The following is a 16303-nucleotide window of genomic DNA, read 5'->3' on the forward strand; positions in this document are numbered from 1 at the left end:
GGATACCAGTCCTTTGTCAGATTATATGCTTTGTGAATATTTTCTCCCTATGAGCAGCTTGCTTATTTATTGCCTTAAAAGTATCCTTCAGGGACTTCCCTGGTGGCGCAGTGGTTAAGAATCTGTCTGCCAATGCAGGGGACACGGGTTCGAGCCCTGGTCTGAGAAGATCCCACATGCTGCGGAGCAACTAAGCCCACATGCCACAACTACTAGAGCCTGCGCTCTAGAGCCTGTGAGCCACAACTACTGAGCCCATGTGCCCCAACTACTGGGCCCATGCACTGCAACTACTGAAGCCCACGCACTCTAGGGCCTGCATGCCGCAACAACTGAGCTCGCATGCTGCAACTACTGAAGCCTGCGCACCTAGAGCCTGTGCTCCGCAATGAGAAGCCACTGCAATGAGAAGCCCGTGCACTGCAACGAAGAGTAGTCCCTGCTCGCTGCAACTAGAGGAAGCCCATGCGCAGCAACAAAGACCCAATGCAGCCCAAAAAAAAAAAGTGTCCTTTAATAAGTAAGAGTATTTAATTTTGATGAAGTTTAATTTGTAAATTTTTTTATTTTATGGTTTTGTTTCTGTGTTCTGTTTAAGAAACCTCTCCCTACCCAAAGGCTTAGAAGATATTCTCCTATGTTTCCTTCTAGTATTTTCATAGTTTTAGCTTGTACATTTGGGTCTATGACCCACCTTAAATTTGTACACGGCATGAGTGGGAATCAAAGTCCTTCGTTTTTTTTTATCCATGTGGATATCCAATCTTTCCCATACCGTTTGTTGAAGAGTTTCTTTTCTTCACTGAACTGCTTTGGTGGCTTTGTCAAAAATCAACTGACTATGTAACTGAGGGTCTGTTGCTGGACCCTCTATTCTGTTCCACTGGTCTTTCAGTCCTTGTGCCAATACTGAACTGTCTTAATTACTGTGCTCTGAAATAAGTCTTAAAGTCCTCCAAATTTCTTTCTTTTTTTTTTTTTAGATTGCTTTGAATATTCCAGGTTCTTTACATTTCCATATAAATTTTATTTCTTTATTATTATTATTTTTTTGGCCACGCCATGTGGCACGCAGGATTTTAGTTCCCCAACCAGGGATCAAACCCACACCCTCTGCAGTGGAAGAGTGGAGTCTTAACCACTGGACCGCCAGGGAAGTCCCTCCATATAAATTTTAGAATTTAATCAGTTTGTCAATTTCTACAAAAGAATCTGCTGGATTATATGAAATCTATAGATTAATTTAGGGAAATCTGACATATTAACGCAGTTATCAAATCCATGATCATGGTATCTCTCTCCATTTCCTTAGGTCATCTTTAATTTCCCCTAGTTACATTTTAAGATTTCAGTGTTAAAGTCTTACACATGTTTTGTTAAATTTACTCCTAAGTATTTAATATCGTAAATGGAATTTATTAAAAATTTCAGGACTTCCTTGGTGGCGCAGTGGTTAAGAATCCGCCTGCCAATGCAGGGGACACGGGTTCGAGCCCTGGTCCGGGAAGATCCCGCATGCCACGGAGCAACTAAGCCCATGTGCCACAACTACTGAGCCTGTGCTCTAGAGCCCGTGAGCCACAACTACTGAAGCCCGTGAGCCACAACTACTGAAGCCCACGCGCCTAGAGCCCGTGCTCCGCAACAAGAGAAACCACTGCAATGAGAAGCCCACGCACCGCAACGAAGAGTAGCCCCAGCTCACCACAACTAGAGAAACCCCGCGCGTAGCAACGAAGACCCAACACAGCCAAAAATAATAAATAAAAATAAATTTATTTAAAAAAAAAAAAAAAAAAAATTTCATTCTCCATTTGTTTCCTGATAGTAGAAATGCAATTGATTTTTTTAAAAAATAAATTTATTTATTTATTTTTGGCTGCGTTGGGTCTTTGTTGCTGTGCGTGGCTTTCTCTAGTTGCAGCGAGCGGGTGCTACTCTTCATCGCGGTGCACCGGCTTCTCATCGTGGTGGCTTCTCTTGTTGTGGAGCACAGGCTCTAGGCGAGCGGGCCTCAGTAGCTGTGGCTCGCGGGCTCTAGAGCGCAGGCTCAGTAGTTGTGGCGCACGGGCTTAGTTGCTCCGTGGCATGTGGGATCTTCCCGGACCAGGGCTCGGACTCGTGTCTCCTGCATTGGCAGGTGGATTCTTAACCACTGTGCCACCAGGGAAGCCCCTGCAACTGATTTTTGTATATTAACCTTCTACTGATTTTGAATGTTAAACTAACCTTGCTTCTTTGAATAATACTCACTTGATTATGATGTATTATCATTTTTGTGTACTGCTAGATTCAATTTGATTATATCTTAAGGATTTTTACATCTACGTTCATGAGAGATACTGGTTTGTATTTTTTTTTTCTTGGAATAACTTTCAGCTTTTGGTATCAGGGTTATGCTAGCCTTACTAGAGGAGTTGAAAAGTGTTTCTTTCTACTCTATATTTGAAAGTCTGTGTACTACTGGTATTATTTTTCCCTTAAATGTTTGATAGAATACTCTTGATAATGTCCCACAGGTCTAAGGCTCCCTTCATCTTTTTTAGTCTCTTTTCACTCTAGTTTTAGTATGAATGTTTTCTACTGTCACATATTTGAACTCACTGATCATTTTTTCCACGACGTCTAATCTGCTGTTAATTCTATATAGTGGATTTTTCACATCGGATATATTTTTCAGCTCTAAAAGTTCCATTTGGTTCTTCTTTGTATTTCCATTTCTCTTTTCATGATGTTCATATTTTCTTTTCAATACATGAACGTAGTTATAATAAAAGCCACTTATCCTTTCCTGCTAATTCTATCATATGTCAATTGAGTCTTTCTACTGACGAATTTTTCTCCTGGTTGTGAGTCAGATTTTCTGCTTCATGGTTGTCTAATAAATTTTTTATTAGATGCTGACATTGTGAATGTTATACTGTGTGTCTGGATTTTGTCTTCCTTATAATAGCATGTGGGGCTTTGTTCTCACAGGTAATTAAATTACTTGTAAATCAGTGTGATCCCTTAGAGCTTTGTTAGAAAGGTTCTAGGACAGCAGTTGCCAACCTTTTTGGCACCAGGGACCAGTTTCGTGGAAGACAATTTTTCCACAGATGGGGCGGTGGAGGGTGGGGGGTGAGGAGGATGGTTCAGGCGGTGATGCGAGCGATGGGGAGCGGCAGGTGAAGCTTTGCTCGCTCACTGCTCACCTCCTGCTGTGTGGACCGGTTCCTAACAGGCCGAGGATCGGTACTGGTCCACGGCCCAGGAGTTGGGGACCCCTGTTCTAGAATAGTCTTTACAACTAAGATAATTTAGCCCTACTACTAAGGTCTGAGCCTTCTATTGGCCTGGGTAATCAATCAGGACTCTCTATCTCAGAACGTCAGAACTTAATTAATCCAAGCCCTTTGTGAACTCGAGGAATTACTCAGCTTAACGCTCCCTGCTGGTTCTTTGCCTGGTCTCATGGAGCTTTACCCTACACATGTGTAATCTAACACTCAGCAAAGATTCAACTCAAGGAAAACCCTATGTAGACTTCTGTAGCCTTGTAATTTCTAGCCACTTCAGACTCATTAACCCTAATTTCTACCTTCTCAACTCAACGATGGGTCTCCCACCCTGTTCCACTATCCCAAATGCGCCTCCAAGCAAAACACCAGAGAAATCAGAGTTCAATTCACCTGTTCCCCTTCCTCAGGGATCATGGTCTTGCATTGCTATTGTCCAATGTTTGAAAATATTGTTTAATATATTTTGTCTAGTTTTTTAGCTGTTTATAGCAAAAGACTAAGTCCAATCCCCATTAGTCCATCATGGCTAGAAACATAAGTTCTGTACATAATGTTTTGCAACTTGATTTTTTAATTCATATCATGGTTATTATTCCAGATCAGTACATAGCTATCTACCACATGCTTTTAAATCCCTAAATAGTATTTCAGAGTATAGACACTTAAAAATTGTCTTCAGGGCTTCCCTGGTGGCGCAGTGGTTAAGAATCCGCCTGCCAATGCAGGGGACACGGGTACAAGCCCTGGTCCAGGAAGATTCCAAATGCCGCGGAGCAACTAAGCCCATCTGCCACAACTACTGAAGCCTGCGCACCTAGTGCCAAAAGAGAAGCCACTGCAAATGAGAAGCCCGTGCACCGCAGCGAAGAGTAGCCCCCACTCTCCACAACTAGAGAAAGCCCATGGGCAGCAACAAAGACCCAACGCAGCCAAAAATAAAATAGTTAAAAAAAAATTGTCTTCAATGTTTTAAACAATGACTAATACTAAAATTAATAATATGTACGTATCTCCTTGGCCAAATGTACAAATATTTTCACATTTTAATTTTCTTATGTTCACATAAGCTTTCAACAAAATAGGTACTGTGTGTCATCTCTCTCCCACCCTCCTCTCCCCCTACTCAACAGGCAAAATATTATATAATAGTAGTTATTAAATATTTACTGAGTATAAAAATTTACCTCAAGAGAATGACTGTTAGCACTAATAGCAAATGCCTGTATTCTTTCCTTACTTTTACAAAACGTTTTAATCCATTTGACAGTGAGTTACATGAGTTCTCAGGTTTAATTTTAAAAAGATTGCTCTCCCTGCTTCTTACCATTTTATTATTATTTTTAACTTTGTCTTAAATATTTTTATTATACCTGTGCCTTTTATTGTAAGTTCTCCCAAATCTGTTCTTACATAACGGGAGTATAAATAAATAAATAAATAAATACTAAAAAGGTTTTCTCTGTAACAGGCCACATTCTTTAAAGTGTGAAATGATATACAAGTAGAAACGTTGTGTTCTTAAAAAAGGCTTAGATTTGTAGTATTCAAAATCAAAATACTAGTCTAAGGTGAAAATCATTATAATTCATCAATCACATGTGACTATTTTATATCTTTATTCAAAACACTTAAATCCACCGGCTCTTACAGTTTTAAGAACTCATATTCACAGACTACATTTCTACCTAATATAAGAATCTCTTCTACAATAGTCTCTGTGACTGATAATCTTACACTTCATATTTGATTATTAAAAGTTTTTAAAGCGTAACAACCTGCTTTCAAATACTATGTCATATCTCTATGTACATCATCATTCAAAAGTAAAACAACTTTCATTTTCTTCCACAACCCAACTATAGGAATCTTTCCGTTTTTAAATATGTCAACTTTTAGACTAAAGCCTCAAAAAAAATATTACTTTAATAAGAAAGAAGCTTTTACCCCTTACCTGATTACAAGTATCAGATAAAGAGTGTATAGCTTCTGAGAACATACTTGCTGAACCCGTATAAATCCAGGCAAGAAATTTGAAGAAACAGTTTAATCCATTGCTAGGAGAGAAAGAGAAAATAACTTAGCATAGGTTTAAATAAAAATTCCCATCAAAAGCTTACTTAATTTATACACACACACACACACACACACACACACACACACACACTAGATTCTGTTCAAAGTACATTAGAAAGAATCCCTAGCCTTTAAGATTTACTATGTTTTAGGCAACAGGAGTACAAATTTGAAGACTACAGATTATGGTTTCATTAAATATTTAAATGAAAGAGGCATGATACGTGCAAGCAAATTACTTAAGTACGTTTTGAAAAGATGAGAAAAGAGGGTGTTCTACATATGAACAAAATGGAATCAGAAAGGAAATTATGTGTCTTATGTGCACTTGGTATTGTTCAGTAGGCCAGTGTCAAAGGGAAGACGTTGGTGAAGGTCCGTTTATTTAATTAGGCAGATGCCAGAGGTGAAGACAAAACTAGACCAAATAGTCTGTGTCATATGAGAAGGCCATACATGCTAAAATAAACATGGTTAGCTCTGAGGAAGCCAGCTGTGCTCAGATTCCAACAGTAATAACCAGTATAATTTATCTCAGGCACTATACTACAGTCACTTACCATGTTTTATTATAACTCTGTTATACAAATGCTAACATTGTAGTAGTTACTACATCCTCATTTTATAAATGAGCAAACTGTACATCCCCTTCCAGCTACCCTTTTCTCCTCTCCTCCATTTCAAATAATTTCTTGAAAGAATTATATCCACTCTTGCTGTCTCAGTTTTCCTCACTTTGCACTCAGTCTTCAATCCACTAAACAGTGGCTTCTGCCGCTAACACCTCATAAGATTGTTTTTATCAGTGTATCAACTGTTTCTTGCTATTAAATTCCTGAAAACATTTTAATATTCTCCTTAATCTCACAGAAGCATTTGCCACTATTTTCTGAAAACACTGTCTTCCTTGATTTCCACAATACTCCTGGTTTTCTTCCTACCTTTCTCTTTACTCTTCCTCAGTCTCTTCTGCAGGCTCTTTTTCTTCTACCCATTTCTTAAATGTTAGCGTTCTTCAAGGTTTTTTCTGAAGAGCTTTTCCTTCCTCATACACTACATACACATTCTCCAGGTGATCTTAACTACTCCTATGGCTTTAATTATCATCTATATACTAATAACTCTTGATTCTATATCTCTAATCCAGATCTCCCTCCTGAGCTTCACAGCCATATATACTAACAATAATAATTATTAAGTACATATTATGTAACAGGTACTATGCTAAGCAGTTTATATACATTACATACATTCCTCTAATGTAAAAAGCTTTCATTGTTAATCCTGTTTTATTGATGAAAAGAATTAATTCTGCTGACCAGCTCCCCTTGGGTGCCCTATAAATAACTCAAACTCAAAAAGGAACTCATTATTTCCTTTGCTCCCACCCTGCCCCCTCCTTCCAGCGTTCCTTCTCTCAGTGATGGTGCAATATCTATCCAATTGTCCAAACCAGAAACCTGGGCACCATCGCTAACCAGACCACCTAAACACTTTTTGAAACTAACCGTGACTCTCCATCCCTACTACCACTATCTTTTCTGTATTATTACAGATGACTTCTTCTAGTGTCCCTCCAATCCTTGAAGATAAGAATTATGTATTTTACCTTTACATTTCCAGACCATATCAAAATTCCTGACACATGTAACACAGGTATTTTAGAAATAAAAGAACAAACTAATGAATTATGGAATTAATGCTCTTAAACAACCTAAATTAGATTATTCAGTAAAACAGATAAAAGGTAGGCAAAATAATAGGAATCAAGAAGAAAGAGAAGTATACACTGCTATATTTAAAATGCATAACCTACTGTATAGCACAGGGAACTCTGCTCAGTGTTATCTGGCAGCCTGGATGGGAGGGGAGTTTGGGGGGAGAATGGATACATGTGTATGTATGGCTGAGTCGTTTTGTTGTGCACCTGAAACTATCACAGCATTGTTAACTGTCTATACTCCAATATAAAATAAAGAGTTAAAAAAAAAAAAAAAAGAAGAAAGAAGAAAAAAGAAAGAGGCAAAAGCATTAATTGTTCTACCAAGGTTAAGTGGGAGAAAAATAAAAGCGCAGGTACACTCCAGTAGTTATAACCCAGGTTGCTTTAGTTACTCTAAAAATAACCTTGGCCAGTTCAACTTTTTAAAAAAGACTTCTATAAATGCCAGTGAAAATGAGAGAAAAATTTTCAGATAGCACCTTTATCTTTATCTAGATACCAAGTAATAAATTTATACATTCAAGGATATATACATTAAAAATATTTCTATTTTAGAAGGCTTATATTTCAGTACTTACATGCAAATGGCAACCATCACCACCTTTCCTGGCCCCTTAAAAAAAACTGATGTCGGTCTAGAGCGTGGCTGTAAGACAAAAACAAAAACAAAAAATCTCTAACATTTCCCAGAGAAGCATTATGACGCTAATAAGTGACTCTTGACACACCAGAAAATACCTCCTTTATCAATGCCTCTAAACAACTAGATTTACTTATTTAATTCTTTTTCTCTAGAATTTCCTGTTTAAGATGTGAGAAGACGGAAATTGAAAGTACATGTGGGTCCTTTTGCAGAACCTTAATTGTTTATTTCCTTGTAATTCATTTCCTGCCTACTTCAGGAAAAATTCTGAGTTGGTTACATAAAAACCAGAAGTAAAGTGATAAAAATGTACTGCACTGAAATACTCTAAAATTTTCCCATTTCTTGAGCAACTTCTTAACTTATAGTACAAGGAACAGCCAAAGCCAACAAGTTTGTTGCTCTAATTTAACTCATGACTGTTCTCTAAAGACCAAAGACATCAAGTGATAACAATGTCTTTAATTTCAAAACACACCAAAACAAAAGGAAATCAAACAAGAACATATTCAGGGAAAATATTTTTCTTCAGTCAAATGTTCTGCTATTCCTTGAATTTATACTTTCTGTGTTTCTCCTCCTGCTCTTTCCTCTCCTTGGAATGCTATCATCTTCCACTGCAACCTGGGCAAGCTTTACTCATCTTCTTGTACATCTGGCCAAGTGTCACCTTTCTACGTAAAGCCTTCCTTGGTCCCCCACAGAGAACACTCACTCTACTACACATTTATTATTGTACTTTACTTTTCTATTGAAGCACGTCATATATTCTGCCTTATGTAATTTATTCAAGAAATATTTATTGTACAAGTACTATATGCCTGGCACAGTTCTAGATGCTGGGGCACAACAGTAAACAAAACAGAGTCCCTGCCTTCATAGATCTCACTGCCTAGTATAGGAAGATAGAGAATAAGTCCATCATATCTGATCGTGATAAATATAATAAAGAAACTAAAACAAAGACTGAGAGAATAGTGTTGGGGGGGTATGATGGAGAGGGTTATTTTAGTTAGAATAGTGAGAGAAAGAAGTTCAATGATGAGAAGGAGGCAACCATGAAAAATTTGGAAGAAAAATGGTTTAGGCAGAGTATACAACACACTCAAAGATTCTGAAACAGAAGTAAGTTTCGTGTGAAGAATGGACAAAAACAAGGCTGGTGACTTCCCTGTTTGCACAGTGGTTAAGAATCCGCCTGCCAATGCAGGGGACAAGGGTTCGAGTCCTGATCTGGGAAGATCCCACATGCCACGGAGCAACTAAGCCCATGCACCACAACTACTGAGCCTGCGCTCTAGAGCCCACGAACCACAACTACTGACCCCACGTGCCGCAACTACTGAAGCCCGCACATCGCCTGTGTTCCACAATAAGAGAAGCCACTGCAATGAGAAGCCCGTGCACCAAAACGAAGAGTAGCCCCCGAAACTAAAGAAAGCCCGTGCACGGCAACAAGGACCCAACACAGCCATAAATAAATAAATTTCTTTTTTTAATAAATATTTTTTTAAAATTAAAAATAGAACTACCATATACCCAGCAATCCCACTCCTGGGCATAAACTCAGAGAGAACCATAATTCAAAAAGATACATGCACCCCAATGTTCATTGCAGCACTATTTACAATAGCCAGGACATGGAAGCAACCTAAACGTCTATCAACAGAGGAATGGATAAAAGAGATGTGGTATATATACAGAATGGAGTATTACTCAGCCATAAAAAGGAATGAAATCGTGCCATTTGCAGAGATGTGGATGGGCCCAGAGACTGTCATACAGGGTGAAGTAAGTCAGAAAGAGAAAAACAAATATTGTATAGTATCGCTTATATGTGGAATCTAGGAAAATGATACAGATGAACTTATTTGCAAAGCAAAAATAGAGACACAGACGTAGAGAACAAACGTATGGACACCAAGCAGGGAGGGGGGGGGGATGAATTAGAAGATTGTGATTGACATATATACACTACTATGTATAAAATATCAATAGATAACTAGTGAGAACCTACTGTATAGCACAGAGAACTCTACTCAGTGCTCTGTAGTGACCTAAATGGGAAGGAAATCCAAAAAAGGGGATATATGTCTATGTATAGCTGATTCACTTTGCTGTACAGCAGAAACTAACACAACATTGTAAAGCAACTATACTCCAATAAAAATTAGTTAAAAAAAAAAAAAAAAAAAGAAAGTAAGATTTGGGGCTGGTCACCAGAGGAGCTAACCATGTAATTAGAGGGTTATAACTTTCCAACCTCCAGTGCTGGGAAAGAGGCTGGAGATTGAGTTCAGCCTCCAATGGCCAGTGGTTTAATCAATCATGCTTATGTAATGAAGCCTCCATAAAACCCTGAAAGGATGGTGTTTGGTGAATGTGTGGAGACTCAGGGAGAGTGGCTGCCCAGAGAGCATGGAAGTTCTGAGCCCCTTCCCACATGCCTTGCCTCCTGCACCTCTTCCATCTGGTTGTTCCTGAATTATATATCCTTTAATAATAAACAGGCAATCTAGTTTAAAAAAAATAAAATAAAGAAGTGGGGCAGTAAAGGTAAACTTTCTATACTGGTCCCAATATTAATTTCCTTCTGATAGGAAGGAAAACAGAGTTATTCTGGCACACTTGTCAATAAGGTAGTAAATCTGCTAATGGAAAGATAAGGTACTTCTATCAGATTAGATCTATTTTTTCAATGAAATATAAAACAAGGTCATCAGCTGAAGAGGGAAAGTGAGTCTGCAGGAAGTTTGGGAAGAGAGGAAAAGGTACGCAATAAGTATCTCACAGAATGGGAGAGTGAACGTACTATGGAAGTTTAGTAAGACTGACAAATATTGAGTGTCCACTGATTTATTTATTTATTTATTTATTTATTTTATTTTTTTTTTTATTTTTTATTTTTTTCACACACACACACTGTATTTTATTTTTACAAGAGATAAATAGACTGACACCAAGCATTGTACATGGATGACCACAACAAAAGCAACAATGATTGCAATTACCAAACATGAAACACACTCATACTATGTCATAATATTGACATTCAGTCCAGTAATCCTCCACTGTAACAGCTCCTTTACTTTGCAGTGAAAATTGATTTGTATATTCTTTGCCTCTGAGTCCTTGTGGGATTTTTGAGTGTCCACTGATTTTGTACACTCATATAATAAAGAAAAAAAAAAAAATCATCAAAATGGCTGTGCAATTTTCTCCTCTAAGGGCTGAACTTCTTGGGTACAAGCAGAGGATTAGCACTTTGAATGTTAAACAAGGTTAAGAGTAGAAGGAAAAAGAATAAAGGAAATTAAAGGTGTATACAAGAGCTAAATCTTGCTAAAAATCTAACAAAATAAATCATCTATATCTATATGCTTATGGTTTATAACACAGTTATGAATTTAAAGAGAACTTATGTCCCAATTTTTTTAACTTTAAGAAAAACAGACAGAAGCAAAGAGATTATAATTCAGTAGATTACAATCTACTTAAGAAAATCTTGGTATAGGATCACAGACATGCTAGATTTTCACCATGGACTGATACTAGGATTTGCTGTGCAACACATACACACATAACATTAACAGAAAGATATCCTTACCTTGGTATTTCCCAGAAACTCTCTATATTCTCTCAATATTTTTTGGTTTCTAAATAGCCCTATAAGAAAAGAATTACACAATACATTTAGGTCATACATATTCTTATCAGTCACATTTTAGATTAATAAGACTATGTTAAATCATCTTCTACAAGCTAGCTACCTCCAAAGATGATACACAGATGGCCAACAGGCACATGAAAAGATGCTCATATCACTAATCATCAGAGAAATGTAAATCAAAACCACAATGGGGTATCACTTCACACCCATCAGAATGGCTACTATCAAAAAAAAACAAAAACAACAACAAAAAATAACAAGTATAGGGACTTCCCTGGTGGTCCAGTGGTTAAGACTCCACACTCCCAATGCAGGGAGCACAGGTTTGATCACTGGTCAGGGAACTAAGATCCCGCACGCCACACAGCGCAGCCAAAAAAATAATAATAATAGTAACAAGTATAGGCAAGGATGTAGAGAAACTGGAAATCCTGAGTATGTTGGTAGGGTAATAAAATATTGCAACTGCCATGGAAAACATGGAGGTTCTTCAAAAAAAAATTAAAAACAGGGGCTTCCCTGGTGGCGCAGTGGTTGAGAATCCGTCTGCCAATGCAGGGGACACGGGTTCAAGCCCTGGTCCGGGAAGATCCCACATGCCGTGGAGCAACGAAGCCCGTGCACCACAACTACTGAGCCCACGAGCCACAACTACTGAAGCCCGCGTGCCTAGAGCCTGTGCTCTGCAACAAGAGAAGCCCCCATGATGAGAAGCCCGCGTACCACAACGAAGAGTAGCCCCTGCTCTCCGCAACTAGAGAAAGCCGGTGCACAGCAACGAAGATCCAATGCAGCCAAAAATAAATAAATAAAATCAAAAAAAAAAAAAATTAAAAACTACCATATGATCACCCAAATTCACAGCAGCACACAGCAGCACCATTCACAATGGGCAAGAAGTGAAAGCAACCAAAACATCCATGGACGAATAAATGGATAAACAAAATGTGGTATATGCATACAATGGAATATTATTATTTAAACTTTATGAGGAAGGAAATCCTGTCACATGGATGAACCTTGAGGACATTATGCTAAGTGAAATAACTTAGTCAAAAAGACAAATACTGTATGATTCCATTTATGTGAGGTATCTACAGTAGTCAAATTCATAGAAGCAGAAAAAAGAATAGTAGTTACTAGGGGCTCGAGGGAGAGGGAGAAGGGAATTGTTTAACATGTACAGTTTCAGTTTTGCAAGATGAAAAAGGTTCCAGAAGAACATTTTCTGGAAATGTTTCATAACAATGTTAATATACTTACCACTTCTGAACTGTACACATAAAAACAGTTAAAATGATAAATTTTATGTTGTATTTTTGCAATGAGATAAAGGCAGTTTGCTAAGATTCTTTCTCAGTATTAACTAAAAAATATAAGAACCAATTCTTCATTGTTAGCTCAAAGTTTAAAAATACAGGAAAAAATATTTTTCTATTACTGTGCTTTCTCAAATTCTGTACTTTAAATATCTCCTTTAATATATGTACAAGGCTATTCATGGTATCATTATTTTACTAGCAAAAAACTGGAAATGACCTAGGAGGAAATAACTGAATAAACTATGGTGTACCCCCCAAAATGGAGTATTATAAAAGAAATGAAGAAATGTCTCTATTTCCTGCTATGGAATATTCTCCAGGACATATTATCAAGTAAAAAAAAAAAAAAAAAAAGCAAGCACAGAAAGTATGCATAGTATGCCTTATTTATGAAAAGGGGAGTCTAAATTACCAGTACGTATGCTATTTTATTGCATTTTTTTAAATGGAAAAACTAACCCCCAAACTAAATTTTTTTTAAATTTACTTATTTTATTTTGTTTATTTTTGGCTGCTGTTGGGTCTTTGTTGCTGTGCACGGGTTTTCTCTAGTTGCAGTGAGCGGGGGCTACTCTTCGTTGCGGTGCGTGGGCTTCTCACTGCGGTGGCTTCTCTTGTTGTGGAGCACGCGCTCTGGGCGTGCGGGCTTCAGTAGCTGTGGCTCGCAGGCTCTAGAGCGCAGGCTCAGTAGCTGTGGTGCATGGGCTTAGTTGCTCCGTGGCATGTGGGATCTTCCCGGACCAGGACTCGAACAAGTGTCCCCTGCATTGGCAGGCAGATTCTTAACCACTGCGCCACCAGGAAAGACCTCAAACTAATTTTTTAAACAGTTACCTATGTTAGAGAGAGGGAGTAGGGTAGAGAAGACAGGGATGGGAGCTAAACTTCTCTGAAGTGTTTTGTCTGGTAAAGGTCACTTTGGAATCGTGTAAACGTTTTACAAAATTATAAAATAAAAATAATTTCTCAAAATCGAAAGCAAAATGAAACAAATGAAGCTAATTTTACATCTGTTAGATGGGTTATACACACAATGAGAAATTAAAAGTGACTTTAAAGTATAGACATTTGACTATATATCCCTAGTGGGATATATAATAATGACAAAAAGAAAAACAGAGATCTTAAAACACCTTGATAGCAATATCGATTCTGTTAGTTTTAAACTACACTGTATTCTCTCTATATGTGTGTATACACATATAAGAACAAACCAAAAATGTAATTAATTATGCTAATGAATTAAGAAATAAGATTTTCAGTGTAAGAGATACAAAAAGAAAAGAAACAGTGTTTATCAGAATAACCTATGTATTTTTTCTTAAGAAACAAAGAGTACTTCCTAGCTCTGTCCACTGAAAAGACCTTAAAAATACATCACCCTGTTAAGAATGAGTATCCCTAATGCCCACAGGTCTCTCAATTTTATTTCCTATTAAAAGGAAAGGATCTCCTATTAGAAATGGCTGATTCCCAATCTGGGGCAGGAAATATACTAAATAAACCTGAAACATCTTATTGTACCTAAAAGCAAGGATGCTACAACAGTATCTGGATTATGACAAAAGGACTTCGGAGCCAATTTGAGATGTTTCCACTGGCCAAAGTGAAGTTGAGCACCACGACTTTGCCTACTTTGTTCTTTCCTTCCTTGCATGTCTTCTCCACGTTCTTCCCGATCTCCTGATCTCCTTCCTACCCACTGCTGTCCCTCTTGACACTGAACACCCACACACGCAAAAAACTCTCCCAACCCCTTTTCTTCCTGTGTTACTGACCACAACTGTCTCACAATTTCCACCTAGAAACTTCACCAACTCATGAGGAGAAGGAAATATTGTCACCTTTAAGCCTTGGTCCTATGCAGAACTTAGAAATATAGTTAAAGAAGTCAGAATCCTCCTAAATAAAGCCTGACCAAAAAAAAAAAATGTCTAATTTTTGCAGATACTAGCACGTCTATCTCTACTTTAATCCTGCCACATTACCGTTCAGTTCCACAGAGTAACAGAAGTGTAACTGTAGTACAAGTATTTAATTCCCCAATGGATTATGCCCTACTCAAAGAAGATTTCATCATATCCTATATTAGCACCTGTATTGCCTATAAAGAAACCCAATGGAAGCCATTAACTGAATAGTGATACCACAATTCTGGGGCTCCCTGACCCCAACATGTATTTCTTTCATCAAAAGTAAACATTTCATGGAATTCCCTGGTGGTCCAGTGGTTAGGAATCTGCGCTTCCACTACAGAGGGCACGGGTTCAATCCCTGGTCAGGGAACTAAGATCCCATAAGCCGTGCAGTGCAGCCAAAAAAAAAAAAAAAAAAAAGTAAACATTTCAGCTACAGGAGAGGGTGCAGAGAAAAGGGAACCCTCTTGCACTGTTGGTGGGAATGCAAATTGATACAACCGCTATGGAGAACAGTATGGAGGTTCCTTAAAAAACTAAAAATAGGATTACCATATGACCCAGCAATCCAACTCTTGGGCATATAACCAGAGAAAACCATAACTCAAAAAGATACATGCAGGCTTCCCTGGTGGCGCAGTGGTTAAGAATCCGCCTGCCAATGCAGGGGACACGGGTTCGAGCCCTGGTCCGGGAAGATCCCACATGCCATGGAGCAATTAAGCCTGTGTGCCACAACTACTGAGCCTGTGCTCTAGAGCCCGCGAGCCACAACTACTGAGCCCGCATGCCTAGAGCCCGTGCTCAGCAACAAGAGAAGCCACCGCAATGAAGCCCGTGCACCACAACCAAGACCCAAAGGAGCCAAAAACAAATAAAAAAAATAAATAAATTTATTTTAAAAAAAAAGAAGACACATGCACCCCAATGTTCATTGCAGCACTATTTACAATAGCCAGGTCATGCAAACAACCTAAATGCCTGTTGACAGACGAATGGATAAAGAAGATGAGGTACATATATACAATGGAATATTACTCAGCCATAAAAAGGAACGAAACTGGGTCATTTGTAGAGATGTGAATGGACCTACAGACTGTCATACAGAGTGAAGTAAGTCAGAAAGAGAAAAACAAATATTGTATATGAATGCATATATGTAGAATCTAGAAAAATGGTAGAGATGAACCTGTTTGCAAGGCAGAAATAGAGACACAGAGAACAAATGTATGGACATCAAGGGGGGAAAGGAGGGATGGGATGAATTGGGAGATTGGGATTGACATATATACACTAATATGTATAAAATAACTAATGAGAACCTGCTGTATAGCACAGGGAACTCTACTTCACTTTGCTGTACAGCAGAAACTAACACAACATTGTAAAACAACTATACCCCAATTTAAAAAAAAAAAAAATTTCAGCTAGAGACTCAACACATCCCTATCAAAACCCCAAGGGCATTTTTCACAGAAATAGAACCAAAAAATTCTAAAAGTTTTATGAAACCACAAAAGACCCCAAATAGTCAAAGCAATACTGAGAGAAAAGAATAAAAATAAAGCTGGAGGTATCACATGCCCTGACTTCAAACTAAATTACAAAGCCATAGTGATCAAAACAGCATGGTATTGGCAGAAAAACAGAGACATACATCAGTGGAACAGAATTT

General features: G+C 38.1%; 1 protein-coding gene across 10 annotated transcripts in view; it reads right to left on the bottom strand.

The window, feature by feature from the left end:
• The window catches only part of SLC30A9 (solute carrier family 30 member 9), a 76719-nt gene that overhangs the window by 28723 nt on the left and 31693 nt on the right, over window positions 1-16303 (bottom strand). For all 10 annotated transcript variants that reach the window (XM_082464239.1, XM_082464246.1, XM_082464238.1 and 7 more), the window contains 3 exons: window positions 11328-11386; window positions 7656-7723; window positions 5233-5335 (listed from right to left, as the gene is read on the bottom strand). In XM_082464239.1, the coding sequence (XP_082320365.1) occupies window positions 5233-5335; window positions 7656-7723; window positions 11328-11386 (230 nt within the window). The remainder of the gene's footprint in view (window positions 1-5232; window positions 5336-7655; window positions 7724-11327; window positions 11387-16303) is intronic.

This window comes from Balaenoptera physalus (genome assembly GCF_965194825.1).
Source record: "Balaenoptera physalus genome assembly, chromosome: 5".
In the NCBI taxonomy this organism is placed as follows: domain Eukaryota; kingdom Metazoa; phylum Chordata; class Mammalia; order Artiodactyla; family Balaenopteridae; genus Balaenoptera; species Balaenoptera physalus.